The 19,936-nt window shown below is 42.9% G+C and overlaps 1 protein-coding gene across 1 annotated transcript in view; it reads left to right on the top strand.

Moving 5' to 3' along the window:
- Positions 1-17,206, top strand: part of EED (embryonic ectoderm development) — a 36,347-nt gene extending 19,141 nt beyond the window's left edge. The window contains exons 8-12 of the mRNA XM_040340087.1: positions 990-1,123; positions 3,559-3,664; positions 11,596-11,754; positions 14,274-14,347; positions 16,624-17,206. Of these exons, the coding sequence (XP_040196021.1) occupies positions 990-1,123; positions 3,559-3,664; positions 11,596-11,754; positions 14,274-14,347; positions 16,624-16,750 (600 nt within the window). The 3' untranslated portion in view covers positions 16,751-17,206. The remainder of the gene's footprint in view (positions 1-989; positions 1,124-3,558; positions 3,665-11,595; positions 11,755-14,273; positions 14,348-16,623) is intronic.
- Positions 17,207-19,936: the final 2,730 nt, after the last annotated feature.

Raw genomic sequence — 19,936 nt, forward strand, 5'->3', positions numbered from 1 at the left:
GCATTAAGGTAAAAAAACTTTGAGCCTTTCTACCACTCTAATTGTATCCCTTAACCAGTTAGACCGCCCACCACATATATACTGCGTACCTGTACATTTCTTGCAACAGATGGTGTGGGTGCGTGTGCTGCACGGAGGAGCTGTCGATGCACTCAATTTGGTGTGCATCTTTATATAGTTATCTGCATTAATCTTTGTGCTTGCTAAAATAAAAAAAAGGTAAAGGGACCACCCCCCCCCCTCCCCATATCAACAGTCTAATATTATGAGGGAATCCCTTCCACAACGCTATTGTGTTCTGCCGACATGGAGCCTTCCCCACCTCCAGTATACAATAATCACTGCTATAGCCACCAGCAGCGATTGGGTGAAAAAAAATCTGACGGACCATTTGTACTGAAGTTGATCAACTTTTAGTACATCTAGCCTGCCCATAGACTGATCGAAAGTCGGCCAGTTCCTGCTTGAGGCTGGGTTCACACTACTACACTACTTTCATCCTACTTTGCTCTGCTACATTGGTCCTACATTTATCCTACATTGGTCCTACATCCATCCTACTTTCATGAACAGGATACTACTTTGGTCCGACTTCAATGATATTCAATGGGCCTGAAGTAGGATCAATGTAGGACCAAAAGTAGTACAGGGAGCATTTTCAAAGTCGGACCAACTTGTGTAGGACGCTACAAGACGCTCTCATAGGGAAACATTGAACACAGAGCAAAGTAGGATGAAAGTAATGTAGTAGTGTGAACCCAGCCTAACAGGCCAAATGTTGATCTGTCTATGGCTCGCTTAACGGCGTTGTTCTCGGCTTACTGGTCTAATGTAGTCTGCATCAGTTTTTTTAATTCTCTATTGTGACATGCTCACTCTGTTTTTAAGGTCCTTGCTTCCCTTTTTGAAGAGTTTTTTTTATTTTTTTTGCATGCTTATATGAACAGCTCTGTGTTGGCATGTATTAATGTTTTGTATGTTGCTTATAGGACTATGATCTGCTAGGAGAGAAGATTATGTCATGTGGAATGGACCATTCACTCAAACTGTGGCGACTAAATTCAAAAAGAATGCAGACTGCAATCAAAGACTCCAATGAATACAATCCTAACAAAACAAATAGGTGACCTGTCTTTTCTTGAAATGTGTATACAATTGCAGTATGTTCAACTCCCAAAAAGTTTTGACACTTTGTAAAAATCCACCTAATGCAACGATTTGCAAATCTAATGCCTTGTTTCCACTGAACGAAACGGTTCGGGTCAGTATGTTTGGAACGTTTTAGAATGGACCGGTCTATTCTCGTGAGCGTTTCCACTGCAAATCGGAACGTCGGGACCATACAGGATTTAGAAAAAATGCCTAACGCGTCCACCAATCAGTGAGATGTATTTGTAGGTCCGCCCTAATGGAACCGTTCCATTCTCTATGGCCCCACATCTGAAGCAGGACCCAGAATGGTCCGGTACGGTTCGCTTTTATGGCATGCTTTCATAATGGAAACACCCAAAATAGCTTACCGAACCGCTCAGTGGAAACGAGGCATAATAAAGCCATATTTTATACACCATAGAAAATATATCAAATGTTTCAAAGTGTTATTTTTTCGAAATCTATGGCGACAGCAACACGTCTCAAAAGTTGTGACAGGGCAACAAAAAGCAAAGTGGTGCTAACAAGGAAGTGCAGGGCCGTAATGTGATTGGGTATACAGCAAAAAGAGCATTTTAGTGAGCCTGTGTCTCAGAAGTAAAGATGGGCACCAATTTCAAAATAATGCTCCTCAATGTAACATTGCAAAAACTAGATCATCTACAGTACATAATATTCTCAAAAGATTCAGAGGATCTGGAGGTGTGTGTGTGTGTGTGTGTGTGTGTGTCTCAAGGCTGAAACACAATATTGAATGCCTGTGATCTTCAGGCCCTCAGACAGCACTGTATTTAAACTAGGCATGATCTGTGTACATCACTGCACGGACTCAGGAATACTTCCAAAAATCACTGTCTGTGAACGGAGTTCGCCGTGCCATCCAAAAAGGCAAGGTAAAGCTCTATCGTGCAAAGAAGCCGTATCTGAAAATGATCCAGAATCACTGCCATCTTCTCTGAGCCAAAGCTCATTTAATATGGTCTGTTAAGTGGGAAAATTGTTCTGTGGTCAGACAAATGTTTTAGGCAACTATGAGCGTTGCGTCTTAGTTTAAACATTTTGATATGTTTTCTATTGCAAATATGGGGGTTTTGGGATTTGCAAGTTATTGTATTTTTGGAATTCTGAAGTTCTGATAAATGAAATCTGTTACATTTTTGGTTTTATTATGGTGACTTGCCCATTGTGACAAAACAGCTGATTCCCCACTGCAGGTAATCTGAGTTAAAGCCTGAAATTTGAATCAAATTTTGGGCACAGATGATGTAGGTTGTGTATACTTTTAAGGCACATTCACACTGGGGCTGACCCATCCTCCATGCTGAGATGCCTTTGCTGCTTTTGCATCCATCTGGAAGCTGCATATGGACTCTGCAGGGACACAGTGACATGCGGGTAGGGATGGCTGCGCATGGATCCTGATGGATGGCTGCGCATGGATCCTGATGGATGGCTGCGCATGCATCCTGATGGATGGCTGCGCATGCATCCTGATGGATGGCTGCGCATGCATCCTGATGGATGGCTGCGCATGCATCCTGATGCCTGGGTGAAGCTCCAAGGTGAATGCACGCGCAGCAAGAAATGGCTCAGCTCCCTTTTGAATGAGCCCATAAGTAAGCAGGTACAGCAGCAATAGGTGCACAAAAACGGCATTTACACAAACTAGCAAGCACTTTTTTGCAATTCTTCTGCATGAATGAAGCGCTGATTCTGAATTCCCCCTTTATATTGGTCCCGCAATTCGCGGGACCAAACGCCACGATTTTGTACGCCGAGGTGTGAATGCAGCCTTAGTGCTTAAAGTGGTTGTAAAGACAAAACTATTTTCCTCTTAAATTAAAGTCTGACAGTAGCTGATAAAGTAAAAAGTAATGTTTTGCATTATAACTAGTTTGATACCTGTTGAAATCGAGCAGTTTTATTCACCTCCGTCACTCCTGAATCATTATTCTCACTGACTTCCTGGTTTGCGGTGCGCATTCATTCTTGCTACATCACGGCCTAATGGGAACTACAGTTCCCATTAGGCTTAGCCTCCATGCCTGTGAGGAATAAGAGAGGGGCTGTAGTCATAGGGAGGGGGTGAGCACATTCTGCTTTCCACCATGCAAAACGGCTCAGATGCTGGTGGAAAGCAAGAAGAGGAGAGACAGGAAATGGCATTTTCAAACCTGGATTACTGTATTTTGGAGGTCAAAAGGAAAAACGAGGTAAGTGATATTTAAATGCTCTAGCTTGCATCAATCAATTGATCTAATAAAAAACGAACCTTTAGTGTTTAAGTGTTCAAAGTCTAAAAGTGAATCTTGCAAAGTTTTAATTCTTCCCTTTTACCACTGTTACTTCTCATGTGATTCTCTCGAGCTCTTGGAAAAATATCAACCATGTCTTATGTTTTCACAGGCCGTTTATTTCACAAAAGATCCACTTTCCTGACTTCTCCACAAGAGACATTCACAGAAATTACGTAGATTGTGTCAGGTGGCTTGGAGACTTAATACTGTCAAAGGTAAACCTTGTTTAAGTTTTATTGCATGGGCCTCTGTGTAATAAAAGTAAATGGAACATGCTAGGTGTGGTTTGCAGAATACAACATATCAGCTGCCCATGGGCATCTCTCTGATCCAAGAGTTTGTGTTGTGCTGGTAATCGTGTGTAGCTCATAGGGAATAATGGCCAGGCTGCCCCTACCCTTACTTTGATCGCAGCATGCTACAATGTTTTTTGTTTTTTTTTCCTTAATGCTTTCTTTGCATTACGGGGTTACACCCCCAACCTACCTTCCTTATACTTTCCCCATCCAGCACTGTGCACAAGAGAAGTGACTCTTGCCTCTCTCCCTCACTAGGCAGAGTGATGGCAGCTGGAACCTTTAACAAACTTAATAGAGTTAAGCTGCTTATGTATATAGATAAGGTAGCTGTAGTGGGGGGGATGTGTATATGTACACTCACTTGCCACTTTATTTGGTACTCCTTGGTAGTACTTTGTTGGACCCCCTTTTGGCTTTAGAACTGCCTTCATTCTTCATGGCATAGATTCAACAAGCTGTTGGCAACATTCCTCAGATTTTTGGTCCATAGTGACATGATGGCAGAATTGTCTGCTGCACATCCATTATGCAAATCAAATGTTCCACCACATCCCAAAGGTTCTCTATTGGATGAGATCTGGTGACTGTGGAGGCCATTGGAGTACAGGGACCTCATTGTCATGTTCAAGAAACCAGTGATGAGATGATTGGAGCTTTGTGACATGGTGCATTAGCCTGCTGGAAGGAGCCATCAGAAGATGGGGACAGTAGTCATAAAGGGATGGACATGGTCAGCAGCAATACTCAGGTAGGTCGTGGTGTTTAGACGATTCTCAATTGGTACTAAAAGGCCCAAAGTGTGGCAAGAAAATATCCACCACACCATTACACCACCAGCCTGAACCATTGATACAAGGCAAGATGGATCCATGCATTCATGTTTACACCAAATTCTTCTATTGTCCAATTTTGGTGAGCCTGTGTGAATTGTAGCCTCAGGTTCCTGTTCTTAGCTGACAGGAGTGGCACCCAGTGTGGTCTTCTGCTGCTGTATCCCATCTGCTTCAAGGTTTGATGTGTTGGTATTCTGCATGCCCTGGTTGTAACAAGTGGTTATTTGAGTTGCTGTTGCCTTTCTATCATCTCAAACCAGTCTGCCTATTCTACTCTGTCCTCAACAAGGCATTTCCCTCCACACAGCTGACGCTCACTGGATATTTTCTTTTTCGGACCATTCTCTGTAAACCTGAGAGATGGCTGTGCGTGAAAATCCCAGTAGATCAGCAGTTTTGGCAATGCTCAGACTAGCTGGTCTGGCACCAACAACCGTGCCACGTTCAAAGTCCCTTAAAGCCCTTTCTTTTCCATTCTGATGCCAAGTTTGAACTTCAGCAAGTCGTCTTCGTCATGCCTAGATGTTGGTACAGCGTGATTGGCTGGTTAGCAATTTGTGTTGCCAAGCAATTGAACAGGTGTACCTAATAAAATAGCCAGTGAGTGTATATTTGCATCTCAAAAAAATAGAATATTTCAGTAATTCTCTTTTTAAAAAATGAAACTCGGATATTGGATTCATTACACAGTGATGCATTTCAAGCTTTTTTTTTTTTTTTTTTTTATAATTATGGCTTACAGTTAGTGAAAAACTAAATTCAGTATCTCAGAAAATTTGAATATTTTATATAAGACCGATAAAGTATTTTTAATACAGAAATGTTGGCTTCCTGAAAAGTACGCCCATGTACAGTATAGTATGCACTCAATACTCGGTCGGGTCTCCTTTTGCTGCAGCAATGCGGCGTGGCATGGAGGTGATCTGTCTGTGGCACTGCTGAGGTGTTATGGAAGCCCAGGTTGCTTTGATAGTGACCTCTCGGCTTGTCTGCAGTGTTGGGTCTGGTGACTCTTATTTTTCTTTTGACAAAACTCCACAGATTCTCTATGGGGTTTAGGTCAGGTGAGTTTGATGGCGAATTAAGCACAGTGATACCATGATCATTAAACCAGGTATTGGTACTTTTGGCAGTGTGGGCAGGTGCCAAGTCCTGCTGGAAAATGAAATCGGCATCTCCATAAAGCGGGTCAGCAGAGGGAAGCATGAAGTGCGCTAGAAGTACCTGATAGACGGTTGCACTGACTTTGGCTTTGATAAAACACGGTGGACCAACACCAGCAGATGACATGGCTCCCCAAATCATCACTGACTGTGGAAACTTCACACTGGACCTTGTGCAACTTGGATTCTGTGCCTCTCCACTCTTCCTCCAGACTCTGGGACCTTGATTTCCAAATTAAATGCAAAATTGACTTTCATCTGAAAAGAGGACATTGGACCACTGAGAAACTGTCCACTCCTTTTTCTCCTTGGCCCAGGTAAGACGCTTCTGATATTGTCACTGGTTCAGGAGTGGCTTGACACAAAGAATGCGAGCAGCACAGTGGTGTAGTGGTTAGCACTTTTGCCTAGCAGGAAATGGTTCGCTGGTTCGAATCCCAACTATGACACTACCTGCCTGGAGTTTTCTCCCTGTCTGCGTGTGTGTGTGTGTTGGCTCTTGAAGCACTGACACTCCTTGTGAACTTTTTTTCTACCATGCTTTCTTTATCGTACATCACAGGACACAGAGCAGAAATAGTAATTACTATGTGGGTTATACGCCACCTATAGGTGAATGGACTCTGGCACACCCAAAAGACAGGAAGTCCCCCTCTATATAACCCCTCCCATACAGGAAGTACCTCAGTTTTTTTTTTCTCCAGTGTCTTAAGGTGTTGGTCACGGTGGTTGTGCTATGCTAAAGCCAGTTTGAGAAAATCCTTGGCAGGATCAATGGGCTATGCAGTGGATCCATTCAAGATGCCAAAAAAGGGGGACTGGACCTTGAAGGTCGTCATGACATGGCCCGCTGTGATGGGTGAAGATTGGGTCTGGCTGCGTTTTTTTCAGCTGTATCCTGTGGCAGGAATGGTAAGTTAAAAGAAGATCCTAGAAAAGGAACATATACGGTTCACTTGGTGGGACGACTTCTGAGTAGTGATGCCTGGCTTGTTTTTTTATCACTAGAGAGTGTAATTGTTACATACCTGGTGTTTAAGATTACCATGCTTCCCCCGCTGTGTGCTCAGTGTCTGGCAGTGCTCCTGTGGGACAGCATTGTCTCCTTACTCTGCTCTGTCATGGTCGCTAAAAGGTTTGGGGGATCACCTGCCTCCTGGACACGGCATTCGGCAGCCCCCTGGTGACAGCCCCTCTCTCCCCGAGCTATCCCAACTACAGGACAGCCTCGTCTACGCATACGGGAATTATTTCTGTTCAAAGAGCTCCCCCTAGGACACGGAGGGCATGGTTTAGGCTTGGCCATAATACACAGCGTAGGCACAAGGCTTGCTACCTATAAAGTTATGGCTCTGGGAAGAGTCTGGTGGCTGACGGAGGGATACAGAGCATACAAGGGCATGTAAGCACTATGTGGGTGTTTTATTTTTTCGTTGCTGGACTGTAGCTCAGCAGTAGATGCCTATTGTAAGTACCTCTGCCTTTTGTGCTTAGGATTGTCTTCCCGAAAGGTGGGGGGACGGGGGGACACAGCAGGAAGGGGCGCTGCGGTTTGAGGATCCTAGTCACGCTTCCACAGTACTATCCTCCCCTGAAAGACCAGAAGCAACTGGCCAGTCTGAGTCATTTATGCTCTCGGCATAGTAGCTACTTCCAACATTTCAGCCTCTGCATACATCATAAAGGACGACTTGGCTTCAGCATTGGCTAGTTTGGAAGGGAAAATAGCCGATATGTTTGCATTTCCTCCCAGTCAGGGGAAAAAAGCGCGATAGGTCCCCTTCTTTTTGACCTTCCAGTATTGGAACATGACTTGATGTTGAGATACTATTGGGTGACTGGAAGAAGGGCAGGCAGATGACGACTCTGACGATCAGTCTCGGAAGTGTCCTTCTCAGCCTCGCCATCTCAAATTTGCTAGTTCAATCCCTTACGAAATTGGTCCGTCTGGATAATAAGTTGCCCACCAGCGCAGGTAGCTGAGGCCCCTTCTTCCTCTTTGGGTTCTTTAAAGGTCTCCCAGGGTCCCAACAAGCTTTCCCTGTACACCCATTGCTGGAGCAGCTGATTTATGCTTACTGGGACTGCCAGATAGGTCTTTTCTCTTTATCTATGGAGGAAAAATTCACTAAGAAGTGGAGTTTGCCAGCAGATAGACTCTGCTATCTCTTCTGTGAAATAGGATTCTAACCTTGTCCAGTGGACAATGTCCAGGTTTTAAGGATCCAGCTGATAAAAAGCTGGAATCTTTGCTGAAAGCTTCTATTGCTGTGGCTGGTGCAGCAGCACAACCTGCAGTAGCAGCAATAGGCATTTTTCAATCCCTAATCGACTTAAGCAGGTTATTAAAGGTGTCCCCGCTCAAGGGGGAGTTACCTGTGCTACCTAGGGCCTTATGTTTTGCGGTTGACGCTTAAAGATTCTATTCATCAGGTGTCGAGCCTTGCTCTCATCAGTGCATATGCATAGAATTCTCTGCTTGAAGCAATGGTCAGCTAAATTGCCATGCAAAAAGCTCTTGGCAGGTTATCCCTTTTCATGGTGAATGGTTGTCTGGGGATGATTTGGATAAATATATCCCAAAATGTTCATATGTTGAGTGCCCTTTTACCAGATAAAAGGAGTAGACGTCCTTCATTTAAACGTTCTTCCCCGGTACCAGGTGCGACTGCCTCAGTCGTCAGGTTCAAGAGGTAAACCTCAAGGCCAAGCACAAAGTCAGAAGAAGCCCTGGGGGCAGAAGCCTGCAAAGTCCTAAGGGGCCTCCTTATGAAGGGGCGCCCCCACTTGATCGAGTAGGGGAAGGCTTCTGCAGTTTTTAGGGGATTGGCAGGAAGACATCCAAGACAGATGGGTCATCTCCTTTATCTCTAGGGTACAAACTAGTTTTGATAGTTTCCACCTTTTCGTTTTCCAAGGTCGAACGTTCCCAAAGACCAAAGAAAAGAGTGTGACGGGAATGTCCTCAATAGATATGGCACCTCATCCCAATGAAAAATTATAAAAAGGCGATGGGGATTATAACGGTGCTTTACACAATTAACAAATGGGCTAAAGACATAATTTACAGTATTTTATTTACATGATATACAATACAAATAGAAATTCATAAAATAGATAATACCTACATGTGATGGTCCCTACATGTTTCGCCAAAACATTGGCTTCAGGGGAAATGAGTGTGACCCAAAATGGTATAAATAACTGAAAAGAATAGAAAAGTATACAAGGTAATCACCCATATTAATAAATGAAATTGATATATTAATGAAATTCACATTTTGTACTGGGAAAAGCGAGTTTCCCAGTACAATATGTGAATGTCATTTCTATAACAATTTTATACGCTCATTTCCCTTGAAGAAGCAAATGTTTTGGCGAAACATGTAGGGACCATCTGACCTGTAACCCCCCACTAGGCCTTCAATACCTTTTAGCCATTATTTGCTTCCTATTGATTTTATGAATTTCTATTTATTTGTATTGTATATTTATCTCGTTTATGTAATAAAATATCAAAGTATTTCTTTAGGCAATTTCTTAATTGTGTAACGCAACATTATAATCCCCATCCCCCTTTTCCCTGTTCCCAAAGACCCAGTGAAAAGGGCTTTCTTTATTCCAGGCGCTAGAATGATTGATTGACGTCTCGGGCTGTAAAGGTAGAAATTCCCTCGAGCAGGGCATGGGGTTTTATTCTAATCTTTTCATGGTGCCAAAACTGAATGGAGATGTCGGACCCATTCTAGATCTCAAAGGTCTAAATCGGTTCCCAAACTGTCCCACTCTTTTTGCATGGAGTCAATCTGGGTCAGTCGTATTCCACCCTGAGGGAGGAAACTTTCTAGCATCAATAGACATCAAGGGTGCTTGGCTGCATGTGACAATTTTTCCCACTCACCAGAAGTTTCTGCGATTTGTGGTAGAACAGTGCCACTTTCAGTTTGTGGCCTTGCCCTTCGGGTTAGCCACCGCGCCCTGGGTGTTTACAAAAGTTCTGCCCCGGTACTAGCAAGACTAGGGATCCAGGGTATATCGGTAATAGCTAGACGACCTGCTGCTGGTAGATCAGTTGGTTGCACGGCTAGACCAGAGTGTCTCCAACACAGTCAAGTATTTGGACCGCTTGGGTTGAATTCTCAACCTAGAGAAGTCAGCCTTATGGCCAGTAAGAAGGCTAGAGTACCTGGGTCTGGTTATAGACAAAGCCCAAGAATTTTTTTTATTTTTCTTGCCTCAGACTAAAGTCAGGGATATAAGAGATCTGGTCCATGTGGTCAAGGCAAAGAAGGGTCCTCCCATTCGCATTTGCATGAGGTTGTTACGGGAGATGGTGGCTTCCCTATGCCCAATTTCATTCAAGACTATTGCAAAACGGTATTCTGTCTGCTTGGAACAAGAAGATCCAAGCCTTGGATTACCCAATGTCTCTGGCTCCAAGGGTGCGCCGAGTCTCAGGCTCAGTAGTAACTACCCTGATTAATGCAAGGAAGCCGGCTTCCAGGACCCTTTATTATAGGGTCTTAAGGTCCTGTTTCCTATTTTTCCTGGTGCGAAGCCAAAGGATGGCATCCTCTGAAGTATGTCGTACAAAGAATTCTTGCCTTCCTGCAGTTGGAGGTAGAAATGAAGCTGGCCTTGAGTACAATCAAGGGTCAGATCTTCACTTCCTGTCTTTTGGGTGTGCCAGTGTCCAATCACCTATAGGTGGCGTATAACCCACATAGTAATTACTATGGCTGCTCTGTGTCCCGTGATGTAATCCAAGAAAAGGATTTTACAGATAAGCTGTTTATAAAAAATCATATTTTTTTCCTTCCACTCAACTCTCCATTAGTATGCTTGGATATAGCACTCTGTTAACAGACAGCTTGTTTAGCATTGACCTTTTGTGACTTGCCTTCCTTGTGGGGGGTGTCAACGGCTGTCTTCTGGAAAACTCAAGTCAGCAGTCTTCCCCAGACTGAGAGATCATTTAACGGCTCGGTAAACTGTTACATGCGTTTTGAGTTAAGCTGGCCATACGCCATACAATTTTCTTCGATTTCCTTTAGACTTACCTTCAACTGTGTAGTACAAGGGCCTGCCTGATTGCATAAAAATTTAAAGTGTTTAGATTTGACCTCCATATTATATGGTTTTGGTAATTCTAAAGGAAATCTATAGATAAATATTGTATAATGTATGGCCAGCCTCAATTGGCCGATTAGAGTGTGACACCATGAGTCTACAATTTTGAACTTTTTCACAAAATATTCTCATTTTGTGAGTGAATTTGGGGTTTTCACTCGCTGCGAGCCATAATCCTCGAATTTGAAAAACAAAATGCTTAATTGTATCACTCTGTAATGAATCTGAGTTTCACTTTATGAACTGAAATTAAAGGGGTTTTGCAAGTTCTTATTTTCTAAAGTTCCTTTTAACCTAGTGCATTGTTGGTTCACTTACTTTTTACTTCTATTTCCCTTCTAAATGTTTTTTTTTTTTTTTCCTTTTTGTTTGTTTTATGTCTGAATTTTTTACTTCCTGTTCCTCCTCAGTAAGCTGTTCTGGCTGACTAACCCCCGTGGATGATGGGGGCAAGCTTACTGAGGAGAAACAGGAAGAGAGAAATTCAGACAAAACATTTAGAAGGGAAATTGAAGGAAAAGGTAAGTGAACCAACAATGCACTAGCTTAAAGGAACCTATTTAGAAAATAAAAACAAACCTTTAAAACCCCTTTTAACTTTTTGATATTCAAATTTTTGGAGATGCAAAAGAGCTTCTTTTTTTTTCTCTCTTGTAAAACCTTGAAGCTGACAAACAAGACAGATGCAGAATCACTAACTTTTTATTTTGTTTCCTATTAGTCATGTGAAAATGCCATTGTTTGCTGGAAACCAGGCAAAATGGAAGATGACATTGATAAGATCAAGCCCAGCGAGTCCAATGTCACAATCCTGGGGAGGTTTGACTACAGCCAGTGTGATATCTGGTATATGAGATTTTCTATGGACTTTTGGCAAAAGGTGAGGAAACTATGCTTAAAGAATTCAGAGCATAATTAGTAATACATGTGTGTTTTTTGCAGTGCATTTCCCAAATTGATTGGGCGCAGCTGGGTTCCCAATAGTGAATGTCCAATCGGCATACGCGAGTCACGATGTGCATCATGAGTGGTGGATGCAGTCTTCTGGGACCTGTTGGTTGGATCTCTCGTTCGACTTTTAATGAACGATCTTGTTGGAAAATTTAAGCCGAAGGGTTACACCAACAGCCGTTTATGCATGGATTGTGAAATCTGCTCTGTGTCACCGGCACCCACCAATCTTTTAGTACAGAGGCAGAACGGTGGTTTATGTAAACAAGGCAGATTCTGTCAGTAGGGAAGACATGGATACTGTGTTCCTGCAAAGCAGAGACTCAAATCCATCTTTTCTCCTAGTGAAAGCACCTACCATGGTACAATAAAACACTGGCTAGGAACTTGGTTAACATTTTGATTGCCCCCTGATGTTAACCCCTTTCCTGCCAGTGTCATTAGCAATAACGGGGTATATTTTTTTAGCACTGATCACTGTATTTGGTGGTCCCCAAAAAGTATCAGAATGCCTTCTGCAATATCAGTCCTGCTATAGGTTGCTGATCGTCATTACTAGTCATATAAATTAAACATTTTCTCTTTGTAGACTAACTTTTTGCGCAAACTAAACAATATTCACTTTTTTTTTTTTTTTACCAAAAATATGTAGCAAAATACATATTGGTCTCGATTTTGATGAAGAAATTTTGCTATTTTTTTTAGGACTGGGGAAATTAAAGATTAATTCCTCGATTAATCTTAAATTTTTTTGATAGACAAAATTCTTTTGATCGATCAATTCAGCCTGGACAGTGAGACTTACCCTGCTGGATGCGAGCAAACTGCACCCATTGGATTGAAGTTCCTTTGCATCTGTGGAGCAGGAGGATGCATCAGGCTCCATCAGGGGAAGGGGCAAAAATAACCATCGTTTTCCTGTCCTAAGCAGTTTTGTGCAGACAATTCTTTGTGTATCGGCAACATCTGTTCCGTGCGAAAGACTGTTCAGTTCTTCAGGGTATATTGTCGATAAAATGCAATCATGTCTGCTTCCAGAAAATGTAAACACTCTGGTATGTCTGTGTGACTGGCTAAAGTGATGCCTACTTGCCTACTATAAAGTGACTGACGGTCAATATACTAGATACGTTTTATAATTAAAGTTAAACTAACTTTCTACGTTTTTCTTAAAGTTTAATAAGAGAAAAAAATGACTTGCGTCAGTGCTACAGTTTGAATTTAAAACGTATTTGTGTGAACTGTGAAGTAAAGTCATGGATTGTGGAAACTAACTAGTGACGGGTGATTGTAAATAGTGTATACCACATTAACCACTGACTAATGCAGAGTTGCAATGCAAGGAGGTCAGCTAAAAGTAGTTGGCTCTGTATGTGCGTTATAATTGAAATTAGTTGATCGAACACGAAAATTTTAATCAGTAACAGCCCTAAAAAAAATTATTTACTGGATATGTTTTATAGGAGTGTGTAAAAATATTGTGTGTGTGTGTGTGTGTTTTTTCTGTTTTAATTGTTGGCGTTTTGTTCATAGTGAACAAAACAAAATCGCAGAGGTGATCAAATGCCACCAAAAGAAAGCTCCATTTGTGGGGGAAAGAGGCATACATTTTATTTGGGTTCACATGACCGTACAATTGTCAAAGTAACAGTGCTGTATGGTGCAAAAAATGGCCTGGTCTGGAAGAGGGGGTAAATCTTCCGGAGGTCAAGTGGTTAAACAAAGTTCCGTTGGGCTTTAATCATAGAGTAGTTGGAGCAATAGAACGTTTTCTAGCAGAATCAAATTGCAGATTGCGGCTGCCTGTTTTTTTTGTGGGTAAGTTGTATGTGGATGACTCCTGGGTCTCGGAATGTATAAGAGCCCCTAGCAGATCCCTGGTTTCTTTTATTGTAACGGCATCTCTAAACATCCAGGATAAAAAGCTTTATGCCCCTTCCACACGGGGACGGATCCGTCGGCATCGTCCGCTAGCTCAGCGGGAGATCTCTCCGCTGAGACGACAGATCCCCTTCTGCTCACTGAGCGGGGAGGGGCTTGTCGAGCATCGCTGCTTTTCTACGGAGAGATCAGACGAAAACAGACCGCATGTCCGTTTTCATCAGATCTCATCCGATCCAGCAGGACGGATGGGGACGTATCGTCATTCATCTGATGTTATTGGATGTAAGCAGACATGATCACCGCTGACATCAAATGCTCCATAGAGGAGCACGGAGCGCCCGTTCAGGTCTGCCAAATAAACTGACAGGCGGACCTGTAGTGCCACCTACTCTCTGCTCATTCTCACAAAGGAGGCCTTTAGAAGTTACTTATTTATTTTTTGTACATTTGCTTCTAATCCTTACTGTGTGGCAGCTTTTTTTTTTTTTTTATGAATAGTACGAAAATTTTATTGTAAGCAATTTGCCGAAATGTTAATTGGCTTGTGTTCCTTTTTTCTACCAGATGCTTGCACTTGGAAACCAGGTGGGGAAGTTGTATGTCTGGGATCTGGAAGCAGAAGATCCGCACAAAGCCAAGTAAGTGTTTGCCTGGCTACCCAGTATGCTTTATAATGTGTTTTTTTTTATTATTGCATAGTATGTGAGCTGTATTTACAGGTTATGTTCGAGTCGGTGTGGGACTGCTGCAGCCATTACATGGATGCTGCAGCACGGAGGGGAGTATGTATGTTGCGTGTCTAGAGTGCCATTTAAAAGCAGTTTTACTTGGCTTCTGCTCCTTCCTCCTCTTGCTTCTGATGCTCTGGGGTTTCCTCAGTGTCTCCAATCCTGTCTGAAATCCAGACTGATGGTGCCCCTATTTTCCATCCGTCTGGTGGATCGGATGAGAATGGACAGGCGGTCCGTTTTCATCTGGTCTTCACATAGAGGAGAGCGGGATTCTGACAGGTCTGTCTCAGCATAGTGAGCGGAGACGGACCTGTCATCCACCTGCTCATTGGGGATCAGCGGATTGATTACCTGCTGAGCAAAGCGAACAAGTCCATGCGAAAGGGTCCAAACTTATTTTTTATTTCCCCGGACAAAGCTGAGTACTTGGGCTAGGTTCACACCTTTATGTGGTGTTGGTGTGTTTTGTGGAAATGTACTACAGTCCATTTAACCACTTCACCCCCGGAAGGTTTTACCCCCTTTCTGACAAGCCATTTTTTGCGATTCGGCACTGTTTCTTTAACTGACAATTGCGCGGTCGTGTGACGCTGTACCCAAATAAAATTGATCCAAACTCCCCCAATACAATACTACGTGGGGGACATCTAGATACACTGGAGGAAAAAAGATTGTGTTTTAGCTTGGCTGAAACACTTGGTCTCTCCTTTGCTCCCTGACAGATCAGCGGTTTTCCTTGTTTACATAGGCACACACCGCTGCTCCGTCTCCCCACAGAATGATCAGTGGTTCATGGTGACTGGCGGACCCGCTGATTGGCTCCTGATGTGTGCAATCACAACAGGTGCTGCTCTCTGGTGGCGTGCAAGCACCCCGTTCTGCCAGGCCTCCCTGCCGCAGTATATATGCAGTGGGCGGTCCGCAAGTGGTTAACATGGTTTCTTATGGTTGAAGTTCACATTTGTGTGTTCTGCGGCGCTGTTTTTTTTTTTTTTGTTGGAAGGGGTCTGACTTTTTTTCCCGGCAGCAGATTGTTGCCGGAATTTTTTTTATACATTCAGCGGCAAAGACCGCGAATAACGTACTGGTTAAGGGTGCGTCGCTTGGTTTCCCAGCTTTCTCCTTAACCAGCTATTCACAGTTTTTTTTTTTTTTTTTTTTTATTCAAAAAGCTTTTATTGAGCAAAAGACAAAGAAAATAAACAGGGTATACAGACAGTATATGATTGCAGGTAATATCAGGCGGTATCGTACAGAATGTATGTGTCAATTCTTTGAGGGATAAGAGGGGAAAAAAAATGAAAGAGCAGGTAAACGGCAATGTTCACAATCAAAAGCCAGGAAGTACTAACATATTATAATGAGTCGGCCACCCTTCCACCCCAGCACCCCTCTTCCCCGGGGCTCCTGTCCTAATGCATAGGTGAGGCTGCCAACAGCCTCCCCTACATGCAAGTTGCAGGTGCTTTGAGCCACCTGTCCCATATCTTTTCATATTAAGACGGGCACCCCCTATGCAAATAAACCATTTTTTTTATATGGCAAAACATTGTTCTATTCACAGTATTTTAAAGAGAAAAAAAACCCCTTCAAAATGCATGAAAACTGCATGCAAAAACACGGGTTTAAAAGCTCAAAACGCGTCTGAAAGCCACATCAACTGCAGCCGCATTGATGTAAACCTAGGCTTAATCCTTGCCATGTGGGCGGAGCTCCACTGCCAGAGTAGCGGGCAAAACCCCACGGCAGGCCAAGCCACATCCGGAATATAAGGCTAGAAGTGCTGGCCCAGCTCACCACTGATGGCATTAGAAGATCCTGACAGCTTCTCAATCTCATAGATTCTTAAATTTGAAACGGCAACACAAACATCAAGCAGAGGAAGCTGGGTAAGGTGTTGGCTGTGTAATAAATGCCAACAAATCAGTTTATCACATTTCCATACACTCGTCTTTGTGAAAGCTACAATGTAAGAAAAACATTTAAAAACCCTTGATAAAGAAATCACTGATGCAGTTTAGGCTTAGGAGGCATTTTGAATGTGTCTCTGTCTCTCTCTCTCTCTCTCTCTCTCTCTCTCTCTCTCTCTCTCTCTCTCTCTCTCTCTCTCTCTCTCTCTCTCTCTCTCTCTCTCTCTCTTTCACTAATGTTTAAATCTTCTTTTTATTTTTCCCCCCCCTCAGGTGTACAACCCTCACACATCCCAAATGCGTCTCCGCAATCCGACAGACCAGCTTCAGCCGGGATAGTAGTACTCTCATAGCTGTATGCGACGACGCCACCATTTGGCGCTGGGATAGACTGCGGTGAATCCTCTTCTTGTGAAGAGACATCAATATTCGGTGTAATGTACTATTCGCGTTTTGCGACTCGCATTTTGTAGTAGGCCTGACGGGCCATAGCCAAGTTTAGTGATCTGGTTCTTCTCTGTACTGTTCCCTTGCTACAATTTCAGCTGCTTTTAATAAAAATTTTATTTTTGTACAGCTTTCTGTAACGTCTGTTTTTATGGATTTTGATGTATTTACTGTCTAATGTATATGCCGTTTGTATGATTGTGTAATATGGGCATGTTGGAAACCAGAACGAGTATGTTCTATGTATGTAAATATCTTGTTTGTGGCCTTTTTAAAGAAGTTAATTTAAGATATCGTTTTGTGGCAGTTACTTGATGTTATGAATCGGTGACTTAAAATACGAACTGTTCGCAAGAGGCTGAACCGAAAGCGTCTTTGTGAACCAATAAAATGAAATTAACAACAAAACCAAATTCTGACTGAATTTTTTTTTTTCTTTTTACTTTTTTAAAGAGCTGTAATCTCCTGTACGTGTCCTGATATAGATTGTTCCAAGTTACGTAGGTTAAAAAAAGATATGTAGTTCAACCAAACAATTTACAGAAAAGATACAAAAGGTATGTACAACCTAGAGAGGTAATAAATCGGAGCATGGGACCAGGAAGAATTGAAAAGTTAGGCATAGACTTTTCTGGCTGAAATTACCAGAAAATATGAAGATCATCAGGATACAGCATGCGTTTTTTTGTTTTTTTTAAATGGCAGACGTGTTAATACTTTGCTGTTCTGCACATAGGGGTCGCAAATATCAAATGCGTCACAGATCATGAGTAACTGTGTTTAGAGGTTAACCACTTAAGACCCAGACCAAAATGCAGCTAAAGGACCTTGCCCCTTTTAGCGATTCGGCACTGCGTCTCTTTAACTGACAATTGCGTGGTCATGCGACGTGGCTCCCAAACAAAATTGCTTTTTTTCCCACAAATAGAGCTTTCTTTTGGTGGTATTTTATCACCTCTGCGGTTTTTTTTTTTTGAGCTATAAACAAAAATAGAGCGACAATTTTGAAAAAAATTCTATATTTTTTACTTTTTGCTATAAAAAAATATCCCCCAAAAATATATAATAAAAACAGTTTTCCTCAGTTTAGGCCAATACGTATTCTACCTATTTTTGGTAAAAAAAAATCGCAACACGCGTTTATCGGTTGGTTTGCGCAAAATTTATAGCGTTTACAAAATAGGGGATAGGTTTTTTTATTGCATTTTTATAAAAAAACATTTTTTACTAATGGTGGCGATCAGGGTTTTTTTTTTTTTTTTTCTCCCCGTTCTTCAGCTCCAGGGAACAATCGCGGGACTCAAGCGGCGATCAGGTCCGCGAGTCCCGCGGTCATGGAGCTTCGGACCAGGTCGCGGGAGCGCGTCCGCGACCCCACGGCTGGGCTTAAAGGACAACGTACCTATACGTTGATGTGCCCAGCTGTGCCATTCTGCTGACGTATATCAGCGTGAAGGGGTCCTTTTTAAGTGGTTAAAGGAGCTGGTAAGGACAGAAGTGTGTTATTTTTTTTTTTTTTTGTGTGTGTAGCAGCCATCCCTTAATTACTTACCTGAGCCCCATCTCTTTCCAGCGATGTCCAAGAATGTCTGTCTTTAGGAGAATCTCTCCATCCTGATCAAGGAGGGGGACACTTGTATGAGAGAAGAAAATGGTGCTGAGCACCCCGATAATTGTGAAAAAAGGAAGTTTCCCCCACTGGGGTTTTCAAGGCGGCAGAAATGAAAGGATGTAACGATAAAATAGTAAAAAATATACTTTATTGGTGAAGACCACAATCATCACAGCTAAACATACATTTTCTGAATTAGACCCTGCCAGGTTGAAACACGTCAAGATTTATGTATTCATCCACATTGTAATACCCAACGATGTTGTATGATGCTTAGTGTTTGCACTTTTTTTTGTATTGAGATTTTAAAATCATGTACCAGAGCTCATATCTTAACCATTAATGTTCAACCATTGTGGTCTTCACCAATAAAGTATATTTTTTACTATTTTATTGTTGCATCCTTTAATCTCTCCATCCTTGGCACATGTGAGCCCCCCTACCCCTTCGTATGCTCTATTCCATTGTTTCTCAACTCCAGTCCTCAAGGCGCCCCAACAGGTCATGTTTTCAGGCTTTCCATTATTTTGCACAGGTGATTTGATCAGTTTCACTGCCTTAGTAATTACCACAGCCAATTTCATCTGAGGGAAATCCTGAAAACATTACCTGTTGGGACACCTCGAGGACTGGAGTTGACAAACACTGCTCTATTCTTGGAAGCCTGTTTGTGTTAACCGTGAGGGGTTGATTTACTAAAGGCAAGAAGACTGCACTTTACATGGGCATTCACTCCAGGGCTTAATAAATGAGGTAACGCTTCACTTACAATGGTTGCAGCAGTAAAATGGAGAGGATCGGTTCCTGTATATGCCTCCCTCGCCACCCCTTCTGTATGAGCGTGAAGACTGTGACAGGGAGGCCACACGAGCATCCTAGAGCATGAGGCGGGGTCATCATTGTGGCCCCTGATGCTACACCAGTGGTTGTGTGTTGGAAAGTCCTTGCTGTTCTTGGCCCCCTATAAGGCTACTTTCACACTGATGCACTGCGCTTTACCCCCACCCCTCAGGGTGCAGCTTTCCTGCAGGTTAAGTGCGCTTTGCCATAGACTTCTATTATATCTTGTGGGTTGTGGTGCACTTTCAGAAGCGCACCAAACCTGTGAAATATAATAGAATTCTATGGCTCCGTGCAGCCAACCCACAGGAAAGCTGAGGGTGCACTGCACCCACATGTGTGAAAGCAGCCTAATGGTTTAACACTTTTATAGGTGCTAATGTGCTCATTGCAAAGGCGCAGTGTATGTGTTATTTAATACTCCTGACCTTTTCCTCAACCAACATCTGCTGGCATCACCCTCCAGGCTGCTAGATATCACTCAGCCTGGGACTTCCTCCTTCGTGGCCGCCTGCTTCCTGCGCTGCCAGCACCTGCGTGATATGCCCAGATCACAATGAACTGGCATGCGTTTTCCTGGCTTGAGGTCAAGGGCCACATCACACAGGTTAAGCACCATTGGTTTAGAGCAGTGATGGCGAACCTTGGCACCCCAGATGTTTTGGAACTACATTTCCCATGATGCTC

The sequence above is a fragment of the Rana temporaria genome, chromosome 2 (genome assembly GCF_905171775.1).
Source record: "Rana temporaria chromosome 2, aRanTem1.1, whole genome shotgun sequence".
NCBI lineage: Eukaryota > Metazoa > Chordata > Amphibia > Anura > Ranidae > Rana > Rana temporaria.